The sequence below is a fragment of the Panicum virgatum genome, chromosome 6K, assembly GCF_016808335.1.
Source record: "Panicum virgatum strain AP13 chromosome 6K, P.virgatum_v5, whole genome shotgun sequence".
In the NCBI taxonomy this organism is placed as follows: Eukaryota; Viridiplantae; Streptophyta; class Magnoliopsida; order Poales; family Poaceae; genus Panicum; species Panicum virgatum.
In genome coordinates this window covers 11577897-11601915 of record NC_053141.1, presented here as the reverse complement: position 1 = coordinate 11601915, position 24019 = coordinate 11577897, and the positions used below count along the sequence as shown (strand labels likewise).

Genomic DNA, 24019 nt, shown 5'->3' with positions numbered 1-24019 from the left:
TGCAGCCGTGCGATGGTTCGCATCATGCCTGTCATCCATCGTCCCCCCCGCCCGCGTCCGTTTCAAGCCGATAATCCCGCGCCCTTCCCTAATCGCATCCAAGGATTACATTACCGGTGATACAACATTTATCAGTGAGCTCCGGTAACGATAATCGATTGAAAATTGGTGAAAATCGCCAAAACCAATTGGTAAAGGGACCCAAATTCAAAAAAATGAAAATCGACAATTGTATCTTAAGAATATGGTGCACCCATCACTGGCGCTCCTACAATCATCGAGCATCCCGCCGGTATGAACTGAGCCATCCGTTTTGTTTCCATACGGTGCTAAGTATTCGTTGGTCCAGCGGATGATCACCATGTTGCGCCCATCACTTGCGGTGGCTGTGGTTGCCGTAGTAGGAATTTGATCTTAAAATGGCGCACCTCTAATCTTTACCATTATTGTGAGGTAAAAAATGGAAGGAATCGTCTGGACACTTGATTCGTAATCATGAGGAGGTCCAAAAATGTAAATGAAAATCTTTTTCCAAAATTTAAACGGGCATCGCAGTGTATTATTATTATTTGTGTTTATGAATGGTCAATAGTATGGTGGTGTGACTCGTAATTTTTAATTTTCAGTTCATGGCTATCAACAGTTAACCGCTCTGGCGGATAACACAAGTGTAACTGTTAAAGCCTGTAGGCCAAAGGAAATGACGGATGAACAGCGGGCACGTAGAAGTAAATGCCGTCATGAATTGTACCAAGAGAAAAAAAACAATCATCAAAGCCGAGTGATGTAGAATGAAGGTAGAGCAGAAACCAACGGATCGCGAAGCATACCATGCGAAGAAGGAAGCAAGCTGGACGTCGACTCAAATGTGGTATACTTTATTAGGTACAATGTGGTTATATAATTTTTAATATTTCAGGATATCTATTTTTATGTTGCAGCAGAATATTTCCCGCCCGTAGCAACGCACGGGCATAATTCTAGTAATAGTTATAATTTTTTAATGTCATATATGCATGCATGTGAGTGATGTCAGCACTTTTGTCTCTTTCGTATGCATGCAAAGATTTTATTCTGTTTAGCAGGTAATCTCTAGTCTCTACTACAAATGAGGTGGTCAAATATATAATTTACGCAAGAATCCATGTGCTTCAGGCCATGGTTTGTACTCCCTCCGTCCTCCGTTCCAAATTATAGGTCGTTTGACTTTTTTGATATCAAGTTTGACCACTCGTTTTATTCAAAAAATTTATGCAAACATAGTCAAATTTAAACCATTCTTCAAGAATTTGTATTTTTTTAGCATCTTCAAGAATTTGTATTAGTAAAACAAGCCATAACAAAAAAGTGATGTTTGTACCAACCAACTAGTAGTATTTTTCTCTCACAACAAATTAGTACCAGCCACAGACAGCCGAACAGGCTATTAGCTTGTCGTATGTTCTAATCCTTCCCCTAAACCAACCCAACCCGCCTACAGCCTCGCACGCACGATTTCAGTAATCCACAACCACAACGGAACATAGCACTACTACTAATTTAAAATTATTTATTTCCACATGCTATTTAAAAAAAATTAAAATAGCAGCTCATCATCATCAAGTCAAAATAGCTCATATCCTCATGACCAAAAAAATATCCCGGCGAAGGAATCACACTACAGATACCCATCCCTGTCAGCGGGCCCACCACCCTGCCCCCAATCCCACCTGTCAGAGACACATGGAAACCCCAGTAGCGAACCATCCCCAAGCCCAAAGGCACAAACCTCTTCAAGTCCACGGCCATGTTTAGTTGGAGGGTAGAAAAGTTTTGATGAGAGAGAAACGATGCTTTGACTATTAATTAGGGGTATTAAATAAAGTCTAATTACAAAATTACCTCCACAACTGTGGTACTGTAGCAGTTGCTCTACCTAATGAGGTCTTTGACCGCATGATTGGAGGATGATTGAGCGCGGTTACTGTAGCGTCACTGTAGCCAATCATGATGAAACTTGGCTCATTAGATTCGTCTCGAAAAGTTACACCCATTTCTAAAAAGGTTTTGCAAATAAATTTCGTTTAGTACTTCATGCATGCATTCGTCTTTTTGTACAAAAATTTTCGTGGAATTATCCAAACATGGCCCACACAAGGCGAAGCAGCAGCAGCAAACCCGACGCGAAAGCAACCGCCCCGCCGAAAAGGACGCGAGCCCACCCCACCCCACCGCACCCCACCCACCCGAGATCCATGGCCGGCGGCGACGTCGAGGCCGCTGCCGCCGCGGCGCCGCTGCTGCCCCCGCCGGCGTCGGACGAGCCCTCCGCGGCGCCGGCCCCCGCCGACCGCCTCGGCGTCGGCTACCTCGTCTTCTTCACCCTGGGCGCGGGCTTCCTGCTCCCCTGGAACGCCTTCATCACCGCCGTCGACTACTTCGCCTTCCTCTACCCGGGCGCCCCCGTCGATCGCGTCTTCTCCGTCGCCTACATGCTCTCCTGCCTCCTGCCCCTGCTCCTCATCGTGCTCTGCTTCCCCAAGTCCAGCGCCCCCGCCCGCATCAACACCGGCCTCACGCTCTTCACGCTCGCGCTCCTCCTCGTCCCCGCCATGGACGCCGCCTACGTCAGGGGCAGGCCCGGCCTCTACGGCGCCTTCGACGTCACCGTCGGGGCCACCGTCCTCTGCGGGGTCGCCGACGCCCTCGTGCAGGGAGGGGTCATCGGCTTCGCAGGGGAGCTGCCCGAGAGGTACATGCAGGCCGTCGTCGCCGGAACCGCCGCCTCAGGTGTGTGCCCTCCCTCCACATCTCCCCCTCTGTTGAATTTTTTTCCCCTCGTCGGTGCAATTAATTGGAGTCCCCCATGCCTTTAATTGTTCACCCGAAATTGGCTTAACTGAACTGGCAATTGGATTGGACCAGCTTAACTGAATTGGCAATTCGAGCAGCCCGAATTCTTAATTGTTCCTTCACGATTCACGATTCCCCTCATCCTGCTTCTAGTCAAAATGGTCAATTAGCGGGCGGTTGCCTGGACGTGACATGACAAGTTGAAGCAGAATGTGTCCTGTATAAACCTACAAGCATTGAACTGTAGAAACAGAAAATGCAGGGACTAAGAGCCAAAGATCAATTTGAAGAATCAGTGTTAGATTTAGCACCCTTTGAGATTTGAAGAATCCTGCTTCTGGTCAAAATGGTGGTTGCTAGTTAGCAGTAGGTGACTTGAGATTTGAGAAGCTGGTGTTGGGCCTATTGTGACCGTCTGACTGCTGCTCAAAGATAAGGGGGCTCGGATTGTAGTGTGTTTCACTAACAAATAACAGTGAAGAGGGTTAAATTGCTAAAAACGATAGTATGGCTTCACCTATGGAAACTGAAACTGCAGGAACTTTTGTGAACCCAAACTTTTATTGCTCTTGGACGTGCACCTTACTGATATACTTGGTGGACATTAATCTTTGTTGCATGTCCCAAAGTGTATGATGTTTTGAGGATTTTGGCCATTTGCTAATGGGTTACATTTCTGAATGAACTACATTCTGCAGGTGTGCTTGTCTCAGCAATGAGAGTCTTTACCAAGGCACTCTACCCACAAGACACACACGGGCTAAGGCAAAGCGCAATCCTCTACTTCATCGTCGGCATTGTGGTCATGATCATGTGCATTGTGTGCTATAATGTGGCTGACAGGCTTCCAGTCGTTGTGTACTACAAGAATATCAAGAAGAGAGCTCAGAAGGCAGAGGTTGGCGGTGGCATGACAGGTCCTGCCTGGAGATCAACTTTGTGGAGCATCGTTGGGACAGTGAAGTGGTATGGAATAGGAGTGATCCTCATCTACGCGGTTACACTCTCCATATTCCCGGGATACATCACAGAGGACGTGCACTCTGAGACACTCAAGGACTGGTATCCCATCATCCTCATCAGTGCCTACAACGTGTTTGACCTCGTTGGCAAGGCCTTGCCGGCTGTTTACCTCCTCCAGAATGCCAACATCGCGGTCGCAGGTTCCTTCGCTAGGCTTCTGTTCTACCCCCTCTTCTATGGCTGCCTACACGGCCCCAACTTCTTCCGCACCGAGATCCCAGTCACAATACTTACATGCCTGCTGGGCCTCACCAACGGGTACCTGACCTCCATCCTCATGATCCTCGCGCCCAAGGCCGTGCCCATCCACCACTCGGAGACCGCTGGGATCGTCATAGTGCTGTTCCTTGTGGTTGGTCTTGTCATCGGTTCGTTTGTATCTTGGTTCTGGGTCATCTGATAGGGGTTCCTCTGTGTATTCATGCCAATGTATCATAGCACCATGTTCAAGCTTCCTGTTTGCTGCTATTTCATTTGCCAACCCAAGGGCCAAGGGTACCAGTAATTCGTTAGTGTAGCCCAGGTGAAAAACTGGGCAAATGTGTGTAATTTAGATTCTATGGAAGGCAGCCAAATGTTCATATCAACACAAACCTCGGCTCCTATGAAGTTATTTTCATCTCCATTTCCACTTCATGGCAACATGATACCCTCGCGCTATTGTGTACTGCAAGTAACTGACTTTGTTCTATGTGATTCATCATGAGCCAATTCGGATGTTGCTGGCTTTTCTGGGAAATTGTAGTGCCTAACTAATTCTTAACCTTAAACACTTGAGGGCCTGTCTGGTTTCCATGGTATGCCACTATGGTCTGGTCTGTGGGTATTATCAGGTAGATATCTGACCAGATAAGAACTAAAGTTTGTTGGTGTTGCCAATACTTGGTTTAATCCATGTACCCTGCTCCTTTAGCTACTTCTATATTGATAATTTGACATGCCACCAAACAAAGGGACAAGCCTTGAGATAGTTCCATAGTGAAAAAACACAAGTTTCGTTTCAGAGTTTTGGCTTGCGCAAGAAAAGCTCCTTTGGAATAAAGGATTTTCTGACAAAACTGCATGATCAACTTCACCATCGGGCGGGCGGGTTGTTTTGGGGTTTAACCCTTTAGGGGATGTGGAAAGCATGACAGGGAAAATGAATTTTTGGTACACAATTTATTTTCTACAGTAGTCTTGTAGGAACTCTGTAGAAAATTAAAATCATAGCTAGGAGATGCTAGGAGATTGGAGCTTCTAACTCGGCCTATCTGACCCTAATACCCAAGAAAGTGGAAGCTTTGGAAGCTAAGGACTTTCGCCCCAAAGCCTGGTACACAGTTTTGCAAAACTGGTAACCAAATTGATGGCGAATCGTTTGGCTCCTCTTTTGGACAGATTGGTTGCAACCAACCAAAAGTGCATTTACTAGAGGCCGATGTATTCATGACAACTTCATGTTGGTACAGCAAACAATCAAGATGATGTGGCATTCTTTATTCGTCCTGAACAAACTGAGCTACACCTCACAAGAAACCTTCTTGCAAACTTTTGGTGATGTCTTGGGATTACATACCAATCTACAAAAGAGCTGTGTGATCCCTATCCGTTATGAAGGTGAAATTGTGGAGGAGTCAACAGCACCTTACAGTCCACAACTTCTAATTTCCCTACCACATACTTGGGATTGCCTATATCTGACAAGAAGCTAAGAAGAGGTGACCTGCTGCCTTGGATTGAAAAAATAGCTAATAAGCTGCCAGGGTGGAAAGTTTATTTGGTTGTGCGATTCTGGTATGCTTTGTACTAATTGCCATACCTATTTATTTGCTGGTGGCTATTAAAATTCCTAATTGGTTCATACAAGCAATTGATAAGATCAGGAGAAGTTTTTTATAGAAAAGAAGGAAATTAAGGGGGGCAGATGTTTAGTAGCCTGGGAAAAGGTCATGCGACCGATTGATCTAGGTTGGCTGGGTATTCACAACCTTGTAACCATAGGGTGGGTTCTCCAAATATGCTGGCTGTGGATTGAGAAGATCAAACCAGACCGGCCGTGGGCTGATCTTGAGGTTCCGGTACATCCTAACACGGTGGCCATGTTTACAGTTTCAGTCATTTGGCAATGGACGGAATACCTTATTTTGGACTGAAGATGGCTACATGGATGCTGCTTGGAGGACCTTGCTCCGAACGTTTTCAGTTGCGTGCCCCCAAAAATACGAAGACCAAGAACTGTTTTTGAGGCTATGCAAGATCATACTTGGGTGAGAGACATTAGAAACACACTTGGCTGGCATGGTCTTGTGGAGTACCTTGACTTATGGGACAGCATTGCTGCCCTCGAGCTCAATACCACTGTTAATACTCATCATTGGAAGTTTGAAGCTTCGAGTATCTATTCTACCAGATCAGCCTATAGGAACTTTTTTGTTGGTTTCATCGAACCTTGGAAGCGGCTTTGGAAATCTTGGGCACCTAGCAAATGCAAGTTTTTTGTTTGGTTGGCAATTCGAAATCGCTGGCGGACAGCGGACATGCTGCAGAAAAGAGGCCTCCCTCGTCTGTAGCGTTGTCCTCTTTGTGACCAAGATGATGAGAATATTCAACATATTCTTACATCTTGTGTATTCGCATGACAATTTTAGTTTGTTGTACTGCAGTCTCTGAACTTAACCCACCTGACAACCAGCAGCACCATTAGCTCCTTTGCTGAATGGTAGAGAAGGTCTTAGAAGAAACTACAGAAGCAGCATAGGAAGGGTTTCAACTCCCTTTGTATTCTCAGAGCTCGGATCCTATGGAAACACGGGAATGCTTGTGTCTTCGATGGGATGTCTCAACTTCCACTAGCAAGGTGGGACTAAAGGTTTGCACCACTCATTCACTTCCTCATGCTCATATGAGCTTTTGAAATTTTATTTGAAACTGTTGAAATGTTCATTGGGCCTAGCCCAAATTCCAACACCCGTGTATTCGCACCACAATTTTAGTTTGTTGTCCTGCAGTCTCTGAACTTAACCCACCTGACAACCACCAGCAGCATTGCCTCCTTTGCTGAATGGTGGATAAGGTCATGGAAGAAACTACAGAAGCCAACATAGGAAGTGTTTCAACTCCCTTTATATTCTCAGAATTTGGATCCTATGTAAACATATGAATGCTTGTGTCTTATGAGATGTCTCCAAATCTGCAGCGGGCTCTTCAGGTTTTCAAGAAAGAAACACAAGAATTAGTGTCACAGTAGGTAACTATTGGGTTGAGCCGGAAATGCCTTTTTTAATCAAACTAGCAATTATGTCCGTGCGATGTAACGGGAGAAAAAAGTATTACATGATATCGAGCTCGGTAAACATGGAACAAATTCACTTGATATGATCAAGTTAATAATATTTAAAATAGATTTCAAATTTGTGCGCTAACCAGGCATAAGTTGAATCGGCAATTCATAAGATAGAAATCCTTTTAGCACCACATTATACAGTCTATACAAATCCAGTAGTCATACAAAAAGTAGCATACGTATGTTTAAGGAAAAAACTTAAACAAGCCCAAAATTTTACTGTCCATACAAGTAATAAGTATGGTCGAATAGCAAAGTCTACACCTAAACATACACGAATACACCAATCTTCTATTGGATGAAATAGATAAGAAATAATAATGCACACCAAGTAAACTCACAAAAAGGTAAAAAAAAATAACCCCACAAACTTCTTATAATACTTTTAAGTAGCTCGGTTAAAGTCTAGCCCCGAAGTAAACACCGGATCCCGCTATGACGGCCATCATCGCCGGGGTTTCCAAAGATCACGGCAAGGATGATGCTCGCCAAGTTGTCCACGATCTTGATGAACTGATCGAACCCACCCCTCCTTCACTTGTTCCCGGGAAAGCTCTGAAGCATGCGGTTGATGCTAACGATCTGCTCGCCACCGACCTGGTTCTGGTAGGCGGCCTTGCCAGCTCAGGCTGGCCATGTCCTTAATGCATACCACGTGGATGTTCGTGTCTTCGCCGTCGAGCCTAGAGCAGAATGCCTAGAACCTGTGGCGGCGGCCGTTTGCCGCATAGGCCGCACGGCCGTGACGTCTTCTGGCGGAGCTGGAAGACGCGGCCGTCCCGGAGTGTTCTCTCTCTCACACACAAGTCAGAGGCTGGATGGGAGGTAGCCGCGGAGTCGGATGTGCTCGTTCTGGTGCCATTGCCGTGGGATAGGTAGACCTGGGCATGGGTCACCCGACCCGAGCAACCCGACCCAACCCGCCCGAAAAAAACCCGACCCGACCCGACCCGAGCTACGTGGCGGGTGGGCGCGGGCCGTATTTTTTGACCCGCAACAATCAACGGGCCGGGCACGGGCCGTGATTTTTGACCCAAAACCCGACCCAAAGGTCAAAAAACCCGACCCAACCCGAAAAAAACCCGACCCGACACGCCCGCGCAGGGTGCACGGGCCAACCCGACCCGACCCGGTGATAGGTACGGGTCGGGCGCGGACCGTCCTATGCAACCCGTGACCCGACCTTAACCCGACCCGAACCCGACCCGACTCGACGTTTGCCCAGTTCTAGGGATAGGCACTGATTTATTGACTGTGTGTTGCTGCGGACTGCATGGGCCATATCTAGAGCAAAGGACTACTTGTCATTGAATTATGACGTACCAAAAGTCAATGCACGGAAGAAACGGTCCTCTCTTTGAAAATAAGTAAAGATAAATATCTTTCAACCAATTCATATTTAATAATCAAGGAAAATCTCAAAGCTAGAGCTTAGCCAATCAGGATCTAGTATATGCTCCACGGCTTAGAGCATAGAGTTCTCTATTTCTCTTCCCCATTCTTAATTTTTTAGAAAAAACACTCTCTAATTGTTCTCCATCCTAGTTCTTCATATCATAACAATTGATAAATTGGGCTCCCTTGTGCGTAAAAATACGCATCCCTCGCGACTCAAATCGCCCCTCCTCAACTACGTTTCTTGCGGAATTTTTCTTGTGGGACTACAAACTTCTCATTTTTAGGAGTAAAAATAAAAAATTATTGGAGATAAACTTTTTTTTTCCTCCCGTACCTATTTTGAGAGTTGGCAAACAATAAGATTTGGAGAGTATTTTTTAAAAACTCTTGGAGATGCTTAAAAAGATGGATGTAATGTTTCCCATAAATCGTTCAAACACCAATGTATCTTATTTTCTTGCTTCTACAAAACCTATCACTTTCAAATTTAATTTCCTATCAGTTTGATGTGTTGCAGACAGAGGCCTTATATAAACAAATTCATACAAAATAAAAAATGAATTAAAACGGTTCATTCCATTCCATTTCATCCAAAGAGGAGCCTTCCTCAGATAGCAGACATTTGGAGATTCAAAATTGGAGCTCGAGAGAGAGAGAGAGAGAGAGAGAGAGAGAGAGAGAGAGAGAGAGCTCCTCGCCGAGCACGCCAAACCCGGCCGTCGGGGTCGAAAGCGAGGCGCGGCCCGACTCCCCACACCTTCTCCGCGGCTCCCCGTCCAGCCCCCTCGTCCCCGACCCCGGCGATGGCGGCGGCGCAGCAGAAGCCAGCCAAGCGGCTGGGCGGCATGGCGGAGGCGCTCGCCATCGCCGCCGACCTCGGGTTCCCCGCCCCTCCGCCGCAGGTGCGTCTCCCCCGCCCCCGCTCCCCTCACCGCACCGCCCCGATCTCTCTCGCGGCCTAATCCTGCCGCCCAACCACCGGGTTCGGCTCGTTCCTCCGCACTTCAACCAGATCCGGAGTCCCTTCGGTCGATTCGGGCTCACCTGTGAAGCGCGAATCGTAGGGGTCATAGTTCCCGGAAGCGGCGGGTCCCGGAGAGGTGATTGAGGGGAGGATTGTGGAATGTACGTCTGGAGAGTAGCGTTGCTGCGGAGATTGTGTCGTGACCTGGGCGATCTCGTGTGTTTGGGTGGGTTTAGCATTTGGTTCGGTTATGAGTGAGGGTTGGGTAATCTTGCGAGGAAAACTTGTGGGATAGGCAGGCTCTACTATTCGGATGATCGTGATATAGCGTTGTGAATGCTTTGATATCTTAGAGCAAAATGCGAATATGATGGAAATTTTGAGGTGGGAACAAGTGCTGTGTTATGCTGTATCTGTTTGTTTTATCTTAGATAGATTACTTGAACAAAATTTAGTTTTTTATATGCATGAGTGCGGAGTCAGCACTGGACACTTGTAGTGCAAAGGGTCAGGTAGTCAATAGATGGCCTTCGGGATTTCTTGCTTGGTACGATGCAATTTAGAAAGTGTATTTCTCAAGTCCTTATTATTCCCTGCTCTCTCTTGCTTCAGGAGGATCAGGGTAGCACAGACAAAAGTGATGATTTAGTGAGGGTTTTGAGGGAACTGACTATTGTGCAGAGGAACATTGCCAACTTGCAAGTAGAGCTACAGGGAAGAAAGGTGATGTGTTTATATCCAGTTGTTAGGTTTTATATGTTTGCACCAGTTCCACACACCATGCCAATGCTCTCTATATTTGCCACCTAGTGTTACGTTTTTTAGATCCTGTATGACATGGTAATGGTTCCACAGTTAAAATGTTTCATCATGTTTTTTAGTTAGCACCCTTTATATTCTCTAGCTATGGTGGTCAGATTATGATTCTTTTTGGCAAGTGGGCCATTTCACACTTGGGTTGCTCGTGAAAGGAGATTCTAGGCACAAATGTGACTTCCTAGGGAATTACAGCATTTTGGGGATACTTTTTCTTTTCATATCAGATATATTCATTCATTTTGACTTTAGGATGAGCCTGGTTATTAAAACAACGTTTAAACGTCGTGAAAACGACGTTTTCACGAGAAAACGTTCTTGTGAAATCGACGTTTAAACATCCGTTTAAACAATAAAACGTCCATCGTTTCGTTAAAATCTACCCTCTATTCGTTTCGTCGTTTTATCGTTTTAATAACCCTGGATGAGCAATTTCCTTACCATGAGTTCTTATGGTCATACCAAATTGAATGCCTTTTCTCTTCTATTTCAAAATTAATTTTGTCTCGTGATCGATCTGGTAGTGTTAGATAACTAGATACCCACATTTAATGGAACTAAGTTTGATTCTTGAAGTGTGTTACGAAACACCTGCTTATCCTTAAGAGGTTAAGGCATAACCTTTTCGAGTCTAGAAGATAAAATAATACTACTGTTTATGTTAGAATCCATAAACTTTCCAGCATGCCATTTTTCTTTTTTTTTTCTCGAACACGCAGGAGAGCTGCGTATCATTGTATTAATAGAAGAAAGGTTGGAGTCATACAGAAAGACCCCCACACACACCCACACACACCCAAACTAGAGGGGGAATAAATCGCCTGTTACATGTAAGAGCGACCCAAGACCCTGGACAAGAACATCCTAGCCAACAACCCTGACCGAGAGAGAGGCAAGACCCTTGGCACCTGCCAGGGTCCACAAATGAGCCTCATCTCTAGCCATGCTTAGCATGCTGGCAACACTTGGGGAAGCCCCATTAAAAACGCAGTTATTCCTATGCTTCCATATACACCAAGCACCAAGGATGATAAGCGAGTTTAGCCCTCTCTGCCATTTTTCAATAGTGCCATATCCATTTACATACATTTTCTTTTCAGAGCTTATGTTTTGATTCTACAACATTATCATTGGTCATATTCAATATTCATAAAGTTTTTGTTTGCCACAGGATGATAAAAACATTGCTCACTTGATACATGTTAGTGAGATGGAAAAGAAGTGCGAATCTTTGGCCAAAATAACTGCTATTTTGAAAGATGTTATTCAGAACAAGGTAATGGAAGCCACATGTTCTTCTCTTGCTTTTTTCTTTTCTTGAGCGCCGAGGCTACACATTCTTTGGATCAGTTGCATCAAGAACAGCTATATATGCAAGCATTAACCAATAGTACAAGATCTACATATCTAACATTGCAGCAATGTTCTATCAGGATCGCATTATTGCCCGGTTGCAACAACCTTATTCCCTTGATTGCATACCTGTTGAAGCTGAATACCAGGTAGTTTTTCTTGATGTTTTCATCTTGTTATTTGTATAGCAAGCATGCTACGCATGAGAATGTTGTCTTACACCTACTTAAGCATTTTCATTACTAAGGATAGACATGATGTTCTGAGTGGATCTCTCCTTGTTTAATGTGCCGTTTTCTTCTCAGAAACAATTCTCGGAGCTACTTCTGAAAGCAGCAAGTGACTATGGGGCACTGACAGCATCGGTCGGCGATTTCCAGTGGAGCCAAAGCTTTAGGGAGCCACCTGCTGTCTGGGGGGTAAGTTGAAAGTATTTTTTCTAATAAATTAAATACTAGTCATAACTCATTCATCCTTTGAGATGCTTTCCACTTGGATAAATATACTCACGCTACGATTCTCATGTTTAGACTTTAGAGATGGCATATGCTTAATCATGCATTCATGGCAGGATAACAGTGCACTTTGCTGTACATTGTGATTGACAGGCATTACAACAGCTCAAATTTCCTTTTTGTACACATGTCCTTTTTGTCTTTACTCATAGATTTAATTGCTCTGGTTATCTTCATGAAGGAAATGCTGCGGCCGATACCTGCTGCGCTTGCTTCCTGCACCCGGTTCTTTGAGGCCATGTCTGCGATGAGGGAATCCTTCTCAACTCTTCAGAAGCTGCGCGTCGGCCATTCCTCTCTGTCGATGACCCCAAGCGGCTCTAGCGAAGATTTAAAGTTCCTTACACCGGCTCAACGGAGAGACAGCTCAATGCTTGATAGCTGGAAGCAGGTGGATGACATCAACCCCGAGAGCGATGGGCTCGACGGCGTGAACCAGAGGAGGTTGTCATGGCCGTCCTCCATCAAGAGGGACCCGTAGGTCACTGATCACCCACGTTGAACTTTGTGTTTGTATGTAGTATACACCGTCTTGTCTAGTTTGTCTTCCATTCTTTGTGCTTTGGGCCCGATTGCTTGGATCCATTTGGCGTGCTCGAGCTAAGTGAGAGTGATGTTAGAAATGAGAATTTCTCTAGAAATGATCTGTTAAGTTTTTTTTACTAAAATCGATATTCTGGCGAATTCAATGTTTGCATAAGGATACACACTCAGTCGTCAAGGATCCGGGATTTATGTAGCAAATCTGACAACCGAGTTCATCTCTGGAAGAAATGTCACGAAAGGAACCCAGGACGTGCTCTGCGCATGAAAGATGATGTGCCAGGTTTTGAAACGCGTCACCACACGCCAAATTGCATCAAATATTGAGGACGGCAAGATTGTGTTAAATAGAAGAAAAGGACCCTACTAACGCAAAGAAATTTTGTATCCTGTCTTAGGTGATTGCCTCCGTTATGCTTAAGAGTGATTAGTGAATAATTTGAATTTGTCGCTTGAAATGTGTTTCGGGCCCAGTGATATTTTTGCCCATAATTTGGTTTATTTATACCCCTAGAAATGTTTATTTATGATAGGCATTTGCAGCCAATGACAAAAAAGTTTCGGCTCCCAAGGAACTTTTGACCTACAATACAAAATAGACAACGATTTTTTTAGATATCAGGGAACAATAAAATTTTCATTACCAGAAAATCTAAAATACACCACGGAAGGAATGGTTTTTAACTATTAGAACATTCTAAAATATGACACGTGGAACAATTCTTTTTCCTTCTAGAACAATCGAAAATATAATAGTTAACAATAAATTTTCGCCGTTTAAACAGGCCAAAATATACATGAAACAATTATTTCCACAACTAGAATAATGCAAAAGATATTGTAGAACAATAATTTACCACCACTGTTATTTTCAAACAGTAAATGACTATAGACCCATTTCTCAACTGGACTTACGACGAGTGTACCTGGGCGAGCTCTCCTCTGACGCTGACACCCCTACACATCCAATATGGGCAAACGTAACGGCCCTTGAGGGCGGCATCCACCATGCCGCGGCCATGGTTAGAGCCAACACAGTGAGCTGGCTATGTATCCAGATTTGTCGAAACAATACATTTTTTAGATTAAGGAAAATTCCGATCTTAAACATTCACAGGTGAATGTCTACGACCACAAAGAAACACATCTGATCATATAGCCAGAAGCTTACATGAGTGCTTAGACTCTAAATCTCCAATCCTAGAAATACAAAAGACAAGAAAGGAAGAAATAAGAAAGAAAATAAAAGACTAAGCTTCGAACGTCAACTACATTCTTTCTTCAACCTTACTTTGGTCCTCACTTTGTAATAAAATTCTCGTATCAATTGTTTTCTTAGAAACTCTTGATGTAAGGATCATCAACGGTTCTATGCCTTTTGATCACCCATGGTGTCGCCCACAAGGACTCCAAGACGACGCTTCAACAGGAAAGTAACATTAAAATGTTACCGCCGTCCGAACCAGTGACTGGTTTTTTGGTTTTCACCTGGATCAGTCCTGTAGATTGAGGTCCTCGATCATGGTAATGTCTTCAATAAGGAAAATGATGCCCACAACGGCCACTACTAGAATACCCCCCTTGTAGGTACGCTAAATTTTGATGTAGACACACTTTATTTCATCTCTACAACAATGTAGATACAATTTCATAAAGCGTGTTAGGAGCGTCTTTGTATGGACCGTGTTAGACTTTGTAGAGACGAATTCTTGAAGTGTATCTATGGGAAAAAAAGACGTTTCATAGACACGTTAGATGCATGTGTACACCCATTAATACAATTTTGTAGGAACATGCATAAAGCGTGTGTAGTGGTGTCGTTATGTAGTATAGTAACACTTCATATCATATTAAGAAATATTGAGACAATCTCATAGCTATACTTATAAAACATGTCTAATAATGCAGACACGTTATTTAATGATGCCGAATTGCGTATTTAGTAGCATAGAGACGATTTAGTAGATACATTTTATACTATGCATTTTACATGATGGACAATGTGGCGGTCGACGTGTCAGGTGACGTGGCAGGTGATGTGCCATGTGATACACTTTATTGTAACACCTGACTACATCTAAACAAACAAAGAAACAATATCGTAGGCACATTTTTATTACGCATCTATAGATATAGACACGTTGTATAGTAACACCATGTTGCGTATTAAGAAAAGTAAAGACACTTTCATACATACATTTATATTTCATGTGTATTAGTATATTAAGATTCTTTATTTACATTTATAATTCAAATATTATCTTGTTTAAATTTGTCAGGGCAATAATGGAAAAGTAAATAAGCCATAGCATTGCATTTGCAATCAATTCTTTGCCTTCAGAAAACAAGAAACTGAGTAATTCTGGAACCAACTCATCCATTAATTGAAGTACACTGAACAAGACAAATTTGTTCCCAAAGAAACATAGAAAGTAGCAGTATCATACAAATATTTCTAGAATTTTCTGTAACAACTAAAATATATCTATCTTTCGTTGCCCTTTCTTTCTCCTTTCCACTCATGGCTTGAACTTCTTTCCAAGCTGGTTCAGGTATGATTTGAACTCATAACTTTTTTCACCTGCAGTGGGATGGGGGTATGATGAATAGCACTATATGTGAAGATATTAGAGATCTGTAAAGAAGTGAACAAAATAGAGAACTTACATGTGATTTGGGCCAAGGAATAATAAAGCCAACAGCATCCATTAGAGTACAAATACTATAGAGTGGTCGAGGTAACTCCTCATCTCCCTTATTTTCAATTCTATCAACATAAACACCAACAAATTCCGTTCCAAGCATGCTTCCACCAATAACTCGTTTGCTATCAGTAGTCTTTAATGTTCCTTTCGCCGCCACTCTCCCTTTGTTTCTCAGTGAAATAAGGTAGACTTCCATTTCACACTAACATTTTGCAAACATGAAGATGTTATATTTGAACCTTTTAACTAATTCCTATTTTAATGAAACAAGACAAACAAATGCATACCGATTCCGATCGGTTCAAACTGGGGGCTTTAACTCTTCGAGATCTCTACAATAGATATAATTTTCATAGTCTAAACATTACATTGCACTAGGAAGTTCAAGCATAATATGTATATGAAACAAAATTGCAAGCATAGCTTAGTCATACCATGTTGGTCTGTATAGTATCAGATCGCAAGTTAGTGCCTGCATCACCCTTATCTGCATGACCCTCCTATATGCATAGCATAGATTAGTTTACCTCAGAGTTAACAAAAATAATTAGTCCAACAGCTACATTAGCCCATATAGCAGCCAATGAGCTAGCAGCATAGCTGCAGGGCCATGAAAACAATAGCATAGCAGCCAACCAGTAGCACAACACAGCAGCCAACAAGTTGAAGTTTCATGTGGTGTGCAGCATAGCATAATAGACAAATAAAGTTATCATTTTCATTTACTTATATGCTGATCTCAGATTATTTTGTGCCATTTGCAATAAAAACTTAGAGGAAAACAGAGCAAGTATATAGTTAAGTGAAGATGCATGTCTACTTGTTTATGCTATTCCTAATCACTATGATCTGAGTGAGAAAAGCATACCTTTGCAATTCTCTGCTCATTTGATAAAGATGTGTGGTCTTCAGTGGCTCCATTATTTATCTGGACAGGTGCTTGCTACAAAGTGCCATCAACCATGTTATATAACATTAGCAAGAACTTAGTAAATTATTTTGGCAGCCAAGTATATTAGAAATAAAGTAGACACCATATTACCTGCGCATCAATTGATGGAGAGTTGTCATTACCACTTGAGTGTTCAGGGCTTTTTTCAGTATCACATTCTGTTTCCATAAGACCATCCTACAATAAATTAAGAAAACCAATGTTTTATTGCTTGCATGTGCTGAACTGATACGCCTATTCTCTGGTGCATGACAAATCAGTTGTAACAGATTAATTGTAGAACCATTACATCACAATTCAGAGAGGAAGGGGATGCTATCAACTCCCTTGTTCAGAAATTAGAATTCTAAGTTGATATTCAACATTCAAACAAAAAAAAAGAATTCTAAGTTATTGTTGCTATAGGAGAAACAAAAATAGAATCCAAAACCCTCTAATAGCTATCCTCAATCAGGAGGTGACACCAGCATGGCAAACACTTGAACAGTACTTGATCCAATAAAATTGACTTGTGCCTTCATTAGGAATTGAGTTTCAACACTATTATCTCTACTGCCAGTTCTAAAATTTATCTTTCTATATACATAAACCGTATGTACCTAATCAACATCGATTCAAAACAAAACCCATTTGTACTCTCTACAAGATTCAGAGCTGTGTATGGGACAATACTGCGGTGGGATCAAGGGAGAGGGAGGATTACTTGGAGCTTGACCTGCAGCGCTGGAGCCTGGATAGGGAGCCTCGATGGAGGATTACTTGGAGCTTGACCTGCCGCACTGGAGCCTGGACAGGGAGCCTAGATGGAGGATTACTTGGAGCTTGACCTGCCGCATTGGAGCCTAGACAGGGAGCCTCGATGGAGGATTACTTGGACTTGACCTACCCGTTCTGGAGCCTGGACAGGGAACCTCGATGGAGGATTACTTTGGAGTCCGATCTGCCGCAAGAGGTTGGATACAGAGCCTCAAGGGGCGTGCGCCATTGTGGATTGTGGTGGCGGCGCTCCTCTGCGTGGATTTGGGACGGCGATGATCTACCTGGGCCCAAGTATTGGAGGCGCATACTTTTGGATATATAAATAATTGTAGACAACATTTACACAATATATGCCGTGGAACAATGGTTTGACAACATCTTTTAGCCATGAAGGCCATTGTTCGATTCTTTGTTGTAGCAAAAAAAAATATTTCCCTTTCTAGAATTTTTCTCTTTTTCAATCTGATGATGTTCGATTCTTTTGTGTAGCAAAATTATTTCCCCTCTCTTGAATTTTGCTCTTTTCAATCTGCTATTTAGAAAAATTTACTTATCAGTCTACTAAAATTACATCGTGCAATGGTTTGGCTCTAGAGTTTGAGCATAGAGGTCAGAGTTTAATTCCATATTGGAGCATAATTTATTATTATTTGTAAAGGATGTTTTTATAAAACTTTATTATTTTAATCTAAAAGGTGATATAAAAGATTTTTTTTTGATTTTTTCAGCCTTCACTATTTATTCCAAGTGGTAATATGATCAGGCTAGCCCGGTGCACCTATAAAAGAGCAGTAACTGATCGCAACCTCAGATCGTGCAGGACTACTACTACTAGCTTCCTAGAGAGCTCCACCCAGCCAGGAGGGGCGACGGTGCCTATTCGCGGGCAATGAGCACCGAAACGCGATCACGGTGCTGGAGTTTAAGCTCTGGCTGAAGCAGTTCAACACCGACGGGTGCATCAGCCGGAAGGAGCTCCGGGAGGCCATCCGCCGCTACGGCACGTGGTTGTCCGGTCTGCGGGCGTGGTTCGCCTTGCGGCATGCCGACCGCAACCGCAACGATGTGTCTACATACTACTCACATTTGAAAACATGTCTAAATTTGTATCAATTTGACACGATTTTACAATTATGTCAAAAAACCGTCTTTACATGGATACAGACAAATGTATGATACACTTTATAATGTGTCTATAGGTTAAGAACGCTAGAAGTGTGTCTAACTCCGTGTCATTTTGAGACGATTTCAAATAGCATGTTAAGAAATGTGTTAACATCACTATTGACACTATAAGCGTGTTTAATATCGTGACAATTTCACACGTTTTCGAAAATGTTTCATGAAACGTATTTACGAGCCGACGTGGAGACGCTTTGAAGTGGTGTTACTACTATAACGTATCTAAAGGGGGGTTTTCTAGTAGTGGGCACCATCATCACCAGCGCTGGAATGCATAAGCTAGGCTTTCGCCTGAGAACCTGCACGCCAAAAAACCAAGAAGCAATTCACGGCAACCCCCGGCAGCACCACCAAAGGTTGTATGGCACCCAACAGGACCCCGAGGGGGTGGCAATGGGAGGCAAACCCCACGGCAACAAGCACCGCAGCGAAGAAGACTGTCCTCCACCTTGAACTCAGCCAAGGAGAGGACGCTCAACGCAGATGGAGCCACGGGCCGCCGCCATCGCCTAGCCGCGGGCCGCTGCCGATGCAGCCATGGTGGTGAAGCACCGCTGCGCCGCCGGGCCACCCCCGGGGAGGCACGCCGCAGGCCGCCGATGACCGAGCCCTACCGCGAGGGACCGCGCCGCCAGCCCCACACCCACACAGTCGCTACCATAGACGCCCGCGCCGCCGACGCCGTAGGACGCCTGCTGTGCCGCCGCCGCCGATCCGCCGTCGCAAGTGACGACTAGCCGCGGAGGAAAGGAAGAAAGCCGACCAGTGGCGGCTGCGAAGTGATCCTTGCCGCCGGCCATCATCGTCTCCGGCCGGACTTCCGGCGTCAAACTCCGGTGGCGGCAGGACTTGGGGCGGCAGTTGGAGGTGCCCCGGCGGCGTTGTTGGTGCCGCCGCCCGAGTCGCCGCAAGGACGACGCGGGGGCCAGATCCGCTTTTTTCGGACTCGCGAGGTCGATATGGTATTTCTTTTGTCGAAAGAATACATAATGTGGAATAGAGAGAGTAGTATTTAGTTAAACTCTTCATCTAAATATATATTTAACTAAACAGTACTAAAAGGATGAAGAGTTGTGGTTAATGATGACCAACTGATAAGTGTCCATGGAGACATCTAAGACTCTTTATAATTGTGTTTAATGCCAACTATATTGCAATGTTAGTCGTAATTGTATTACCATCAATACTGAGAGCTGGGGTTAATGCAATATTGCCCATTGAGCAAAACTCTTCATCCATATACAACAACAACATAGCCTTTTTTTCCTAAGCAAGTTGGGGTAGGCTAGAGATGAAACCCGAAAGAAATAAGTTCAAGGTTCAGACACATTAATAGCTAGTCTCCAAGCGCTCCTATCCAAAGCTATCTATTTAGAGATATTCCAATCCTTAAGGTCTCTCTTAACTGACTCATCCCACGTCAGTTTAGGTCTACCTCTACCCCTCTTTACATTGTCGACCCGCTCAAGAACCCCATTACGCACCGGCGCCTCAGGAGGCCTTCGTTGGACATGTCCAAACCATCTCGGTAAAAAAATCATGTAGGAGTTATTTAGACGGTTTTGGATAGTTCGAAGTGTAGAATATTCGTTTTTATAGTTAAAATGATAAAGTAGATTTATTCCCACAACTATTCAAATGTGAGTGAAAATGGTAAAAAACAACAACAACAACCAGGAAATGTTTAGAAATCTCATTTTTCGTTTTGTCTCGGGCAACATAAACATTTCTGACAAAGTACAGTGAAAAGGGCTGCATACAATCCGGACCGCATTCACACATGCGAAGATTTCATTTTGGGCAATACATGATTTGACCTAATCCAGCAATTTCTTAATGCTCATGGAGAAATACGAGCTTTGTACTTTTGCACGCACCATGATGCTGGCGTTCTGCAGCAAAAATACTTTGCATCCATATATAGACGGTTTTGGTTTTGGATGCAGTTCGATACAAGAGCATCTCTAGCAGATTGTCTATTCCTCTTCCTAATACAAAAAATTTGTTCTTTTTGGTAATGGAAGGTGCTCCAATAGACTACCAATTCCATCGTTAATACCAATTTTTTTTGGCAATAGTCAAAACACACCTCCCTCTTACTCAAATGTAGGGGTTCCTCTCTCTATTTTATCTTTTGAGTAATCTACTACAGCAGTCGGTAACAAAAATATAAAAAGTATAATTGGTGATGAAGAAAGAAAATATATAGGGTATGAGAGATAAGGAGATGCTAGAGTTCAGTCGTCTCACAATGGTCCTGTCTGACATAGTATGCAACACTTTTTTTTTCTTTTTCTTTCTTTTTTTGATTTTTTGAGGAAGTAACTTTTTTTTTGAAACAACAATGTCGGCCAGATTATGGGCCCAATGCAAAAGGAACCCCAAAGAGTGATCGTTGGCCTGGCCCACCAACTTCCAATTGGGTCGTCACCTTCCTCCAAATCTTCCTCTCCTCCTCCCCCCTCCCCCGCCAAACCCCCATTCCCCTCTCGGCCTCCCAGCCGCCGCTGGGTCGTCGCCGGCCGTCCTACCCCCTCCAGCGCCGTACCCAGATCAAGGTTCACAAAACTGTTGGGAACCGGTCTGGTTTGACCCGTTACCGGTCAAACCGGTCCGGGCCGGTTCCGGTTTGGGCCTGTATCAAACCGGCCCAAATTTAAAATTCAAATTCAAATTAAAAAAATGAAAAATTCCCAAAAAATTCCTAAAAATACTTCAAGGTGCGACGAATCTAATGGTATCAAATTTTCTTAAAAATTCGTTCATTTAGTGTAGTTTGCGGGGATTTGAAGTTAAACAAAAAAACCGTGCATACAAAAATATACAAATACAATGTAAAAATAGTACAAAAGAGGGTTAGAGGGTTCATTTAGGCTAAAACATGTTATACAAACATTCATTTAATATACTTTGCGGGCATTTGAATTTAAACCAAAAAAGAAAAAAAATTAAATTTGGCAGGTTACCAATCAAACCGACGGTACGAACTTGCACAGGAGATTTTAAATTCAAATTTGACTTCGACCGGTTTAAACCGATTTCTGGCCAAACCGGTCCTATATACAGTACCGGACCCGTCGGTTTGGCCGGACCGGTGGGTAGCCTAAACCCTGACCCGGATGGCGATTTCGCCGCATTGATTCGCAGCTTTTTCTGGCGGTGGGAGGCTACACGGGATCTGGTGGCGAGATGTCAGAAATGGATGCGGCGGCGGCGGCGTGCGTCCCGGCCCTCCCGGAGGACGTCGTTTCCGAGATCCTCGCGCGGGTGCCGGACGTGGTGTCTCTCTTCCGCTGCGCCACGGTTTGCCACCTGTGGCGCCGCCTCGTGGCGGATCCGGCCTTCCTCCGCCGCTACCGCCTCTGGCCGGCGGGCGGCGGGCCCTCGCTCCTCGGGTTCTTCGTCCAGCGCCACCAGCTCAGCGCCAACGCGCGGCGGAAGGTCTCCAAGCTCTTCCCGTCCCGGGCCCCGGTCCTGGTCCCGGCGCCGGGGTCGGCGCTTGGGCCCGGGCGCCGGTTCCTCACCTCCTTCGTCCGCGACGACGCCGGCGTCCTCGACCAGGCCAAGCCCGTGGCGGCGCGCGGCGCCCTCCTCCTCGTCCGCCTCTCGCTCCGACCCACGGACAAGATCACCGTCCTTCGCCTCTGCGTGTGCGACCTGCTCGCCGGGAAGCGCGACCTCCTCCCCGCGCTGGATGTCGCTTGCTTCGGTGACGAGGGCGTCAGGGGGTTCGCTGTCCTCACGGCCGCCGACCACGGTGCTGGCCACCACCGGCCGGCGAATGGCTACTCCACCTTCTTCCAGGTGCTGCTCACCGGCGTCCATCACGAGGATGGACGAGTGTATATCCTCAAGTTCTCATCGGCAGCTGCTGCGTCGAGGTGGAGCGTAATCCAGGGAAGTTTGGCAGGGCCCTAGCCCCTATGGTAGCCGGGTCGCTGCAGTTACCCGAGGAACTGCCTGCTGGCTCTTCCATGGCAACAGCAGCAGCCCGAATGGACCGAGCTTGTACACCATGGATGTTGGCATCGGCACTGGGTCTGTCTCTGCAACCAAGCTCCCCCTCGACATGCTTCCACGCACCATGCGGGTGGACCGGTCCAACGTTTGGCTGTGCCTGAGCACTGATGAAAGACTTTCACTGATTTATCTTCACAACAACCACCTATGGATTTTGACAAAGAAAGATGGAGATCTAGGAGGCACTGGGGACTGGATGGGCACTCAAGTACTCCAGGTCGGTGTGGAACCAGGGCTATTCGGAGCGGAGTCGCTATCCATGGTTTCTGTTGGGGAGAAGAGTGGCACCGTGCTCGCGTTATACCATTCGGATCCTGACAATGCATACGTGCTCAACCTCCAGTCAGGTTTAGCAACCAAACTAGCAGGCTGGAAACGGTCCTTCAACTATATGACGGCAGTGGCCTATGAGATCAACTGGCTGGAGTTCTTTATGTCTCGGCTTGGTGTCCGTCCGTAACTGTGTGATCAACTGGCTGGAGTTCTTTTTGTCTCGGCTTGGTGTCGGACTGTCCGTCAGTAGCTGTGTTGCATGTCTGGACTACGGTACTCTGCATTCTGCAATTTGTTGGTTAGCTACTTGGAGCTGCATAACTATTTTCTCATGTCATCACTTGTTAATTGATTAGATTTGTAGCCAATGGGTTCAATGTGGCTACGTCGCCATCCCTAGAAATGTAGAAAAAGAGGATCCATTCTCTTGAAGTACTTAACTGCATTGTTAACTTAAACTATGAGCTTTAGCCATGACTGTTGTTATCATTAGGAAATTTCCCGGATATGCCTGCTTTAAAGATTTTCCCCCCTTTTTGTGTTGATATGGCTGTGGCATATTTAATCAATTCAGTAGAGTCCTTCCACAAACTAGTTGTTAGTTGTTACCAATAATTTCTTTGTGGCAGCTAACAAGGAGAAAAAGATGTATGTCACGACTTCTTGCATTTTTTCTATAGTAACATCTAACATGAATTTTATAGTGTTGGAGATGCTCTATCATTTGACAGGATTAGCTCTTACTTGGAACTGGTTATCTTTTAGTATTTAGATGTTCTCCTATAAATCTTCATTTGTAGTAGCCATGACTTGCGACTTTACAGTTCATTTGTACCCAAGGTTTTTAAAGCGGTAAGGTGAGGCGAGGCGATGGGCCACCGCTCGGACGCCTAGGTGGTTAAGGCGCGAGGCGAGGCGACGCCTTAATTACTTTCTTGATTAGATTTTAACCTAGCAGATTTAGATAGTCACCTGTAAAAGAAAAAGAAAAGGAGAGAACTAGTGGGCCTAAAGGTGAAAAGAAGCCCATTAAATCAGCCCAACACAGGCAGCCCAAACTCCCACTACTTATCCTAACCCTAACCTCTACCGGTTCCCATCCCCACCTCTTCCTCCTCCTCGACTCCTCTAGCCGCACCGCCGCCGCCAGCCCGCCTCTGCCTCCTCACCCGCTGCCGCCGCCCTCCTCCACCTCCGCTGCTGCCCCCCTGCCTCCTCCACCTCCGCGGGCAGACGGCGAGCGGTCGAGCACGGCGCGGCTCAGGCGCTGAGCTCGCTGGTGCTTGGTGCCAGGCGGCCGCATCGGCGTGCGCGGGCGCGACCACAGCCAGGTGGCGGCCGGCGGTTGCGACTCGGCGA

At 45.0% G+C, this 24019-nt stretch overlaps 3 protein-coding genes, 1 long non-coding RNA gene and 1 pseudogene across 4 annotated transcripts; 4 read left to right on the top strand and 1 right to left on the bottom strand.

Moving 5' to 3' along the window:
* The first annotated feature begins 235 nt into the window (after nt 1–235).
* Nucleotides 236–1035, top strand: LOC120711747. The gene is made up of 2 exons (XR_005690465.1): nt 236–513; nt 627–1035. It is a non-coding gene; the product is annotated as an uncharacterized LOC120711747 (long non-coding RNA).
* Nucleotides 1036–2167: 1132 nt separating this feature from the next.
* Nucleotides 2168–4528, top strand: LOC120711746 (equilibrative nucleotide transporter 1-like). Its single transcript, XM_039997374.1, has 2 exons — nt 2168–2769; nt 3531–4528. Exons 1-2 carry the CDS (start codon nt 2235–2237, stop codon nt 4253–4255), a joined length of 1260 nt encoding a protein of 419 aa, XP_039853308.1. The 5' UTR covers nt 2168–2234; the 3' UTR covers nt 4256–4528.
* A 4636-nt stretch (nt 4529–9164) lies between these two features.
* LOC120711745 (AUGMIN subunit 2-like) lies at nt 9165–12947 on the top strand. The gene is made up of 7 exons (XM_039997372.1): nt 9165–9223; nt 9254–9480; nt 10155–10265; nt 11530–11634; nt 11792–11860; nt 12017–12130; nt 12408–12947. Exons 2-7 carry the CDS (start codon nt 9382–9384, stop codon nt 12705–12707), a joined length of 798 nt encoding a protein of 265 aa, XP_039853306.1. The 5' UTR covers nt 9165–9223; nt 9254–9381; the 3' UTR covers nt 12708–12947.
* A 2175-nt stretch (nt 12948–15122) lies between these two features.
* Nucleotides 15123–16689, bottom strand: LOC120713919. The gene is made up of 6 exons (XM_039999878.1): nt 16517–16689; nt 16343–16417; nt 15909–15974; nt 15762–15806; nt 15437–15676; nt 15123–15350 (listed from the first exon to the last, which is right to left on the bottom strand). The coding sequence occupies exons 1-6, from the start codon at nt 16592–16594 to the stop codon at nt 15318–15320; spliced, it is 537 nt and encodes a 178-aa protein (XP_039855812.1). The 5' UTR covers nt 16595–16689; the 3' UTR covers nt 15123–15317.
* Nucleotides 16690–21538: 4849 nt separating this feature from the next.
* Nucleotides 21539–23702, top strand: LOC120713918 (annotated as a pseudogene).
* Nucleotides 23703–24019: the final 317 nt, after the last annotated feature.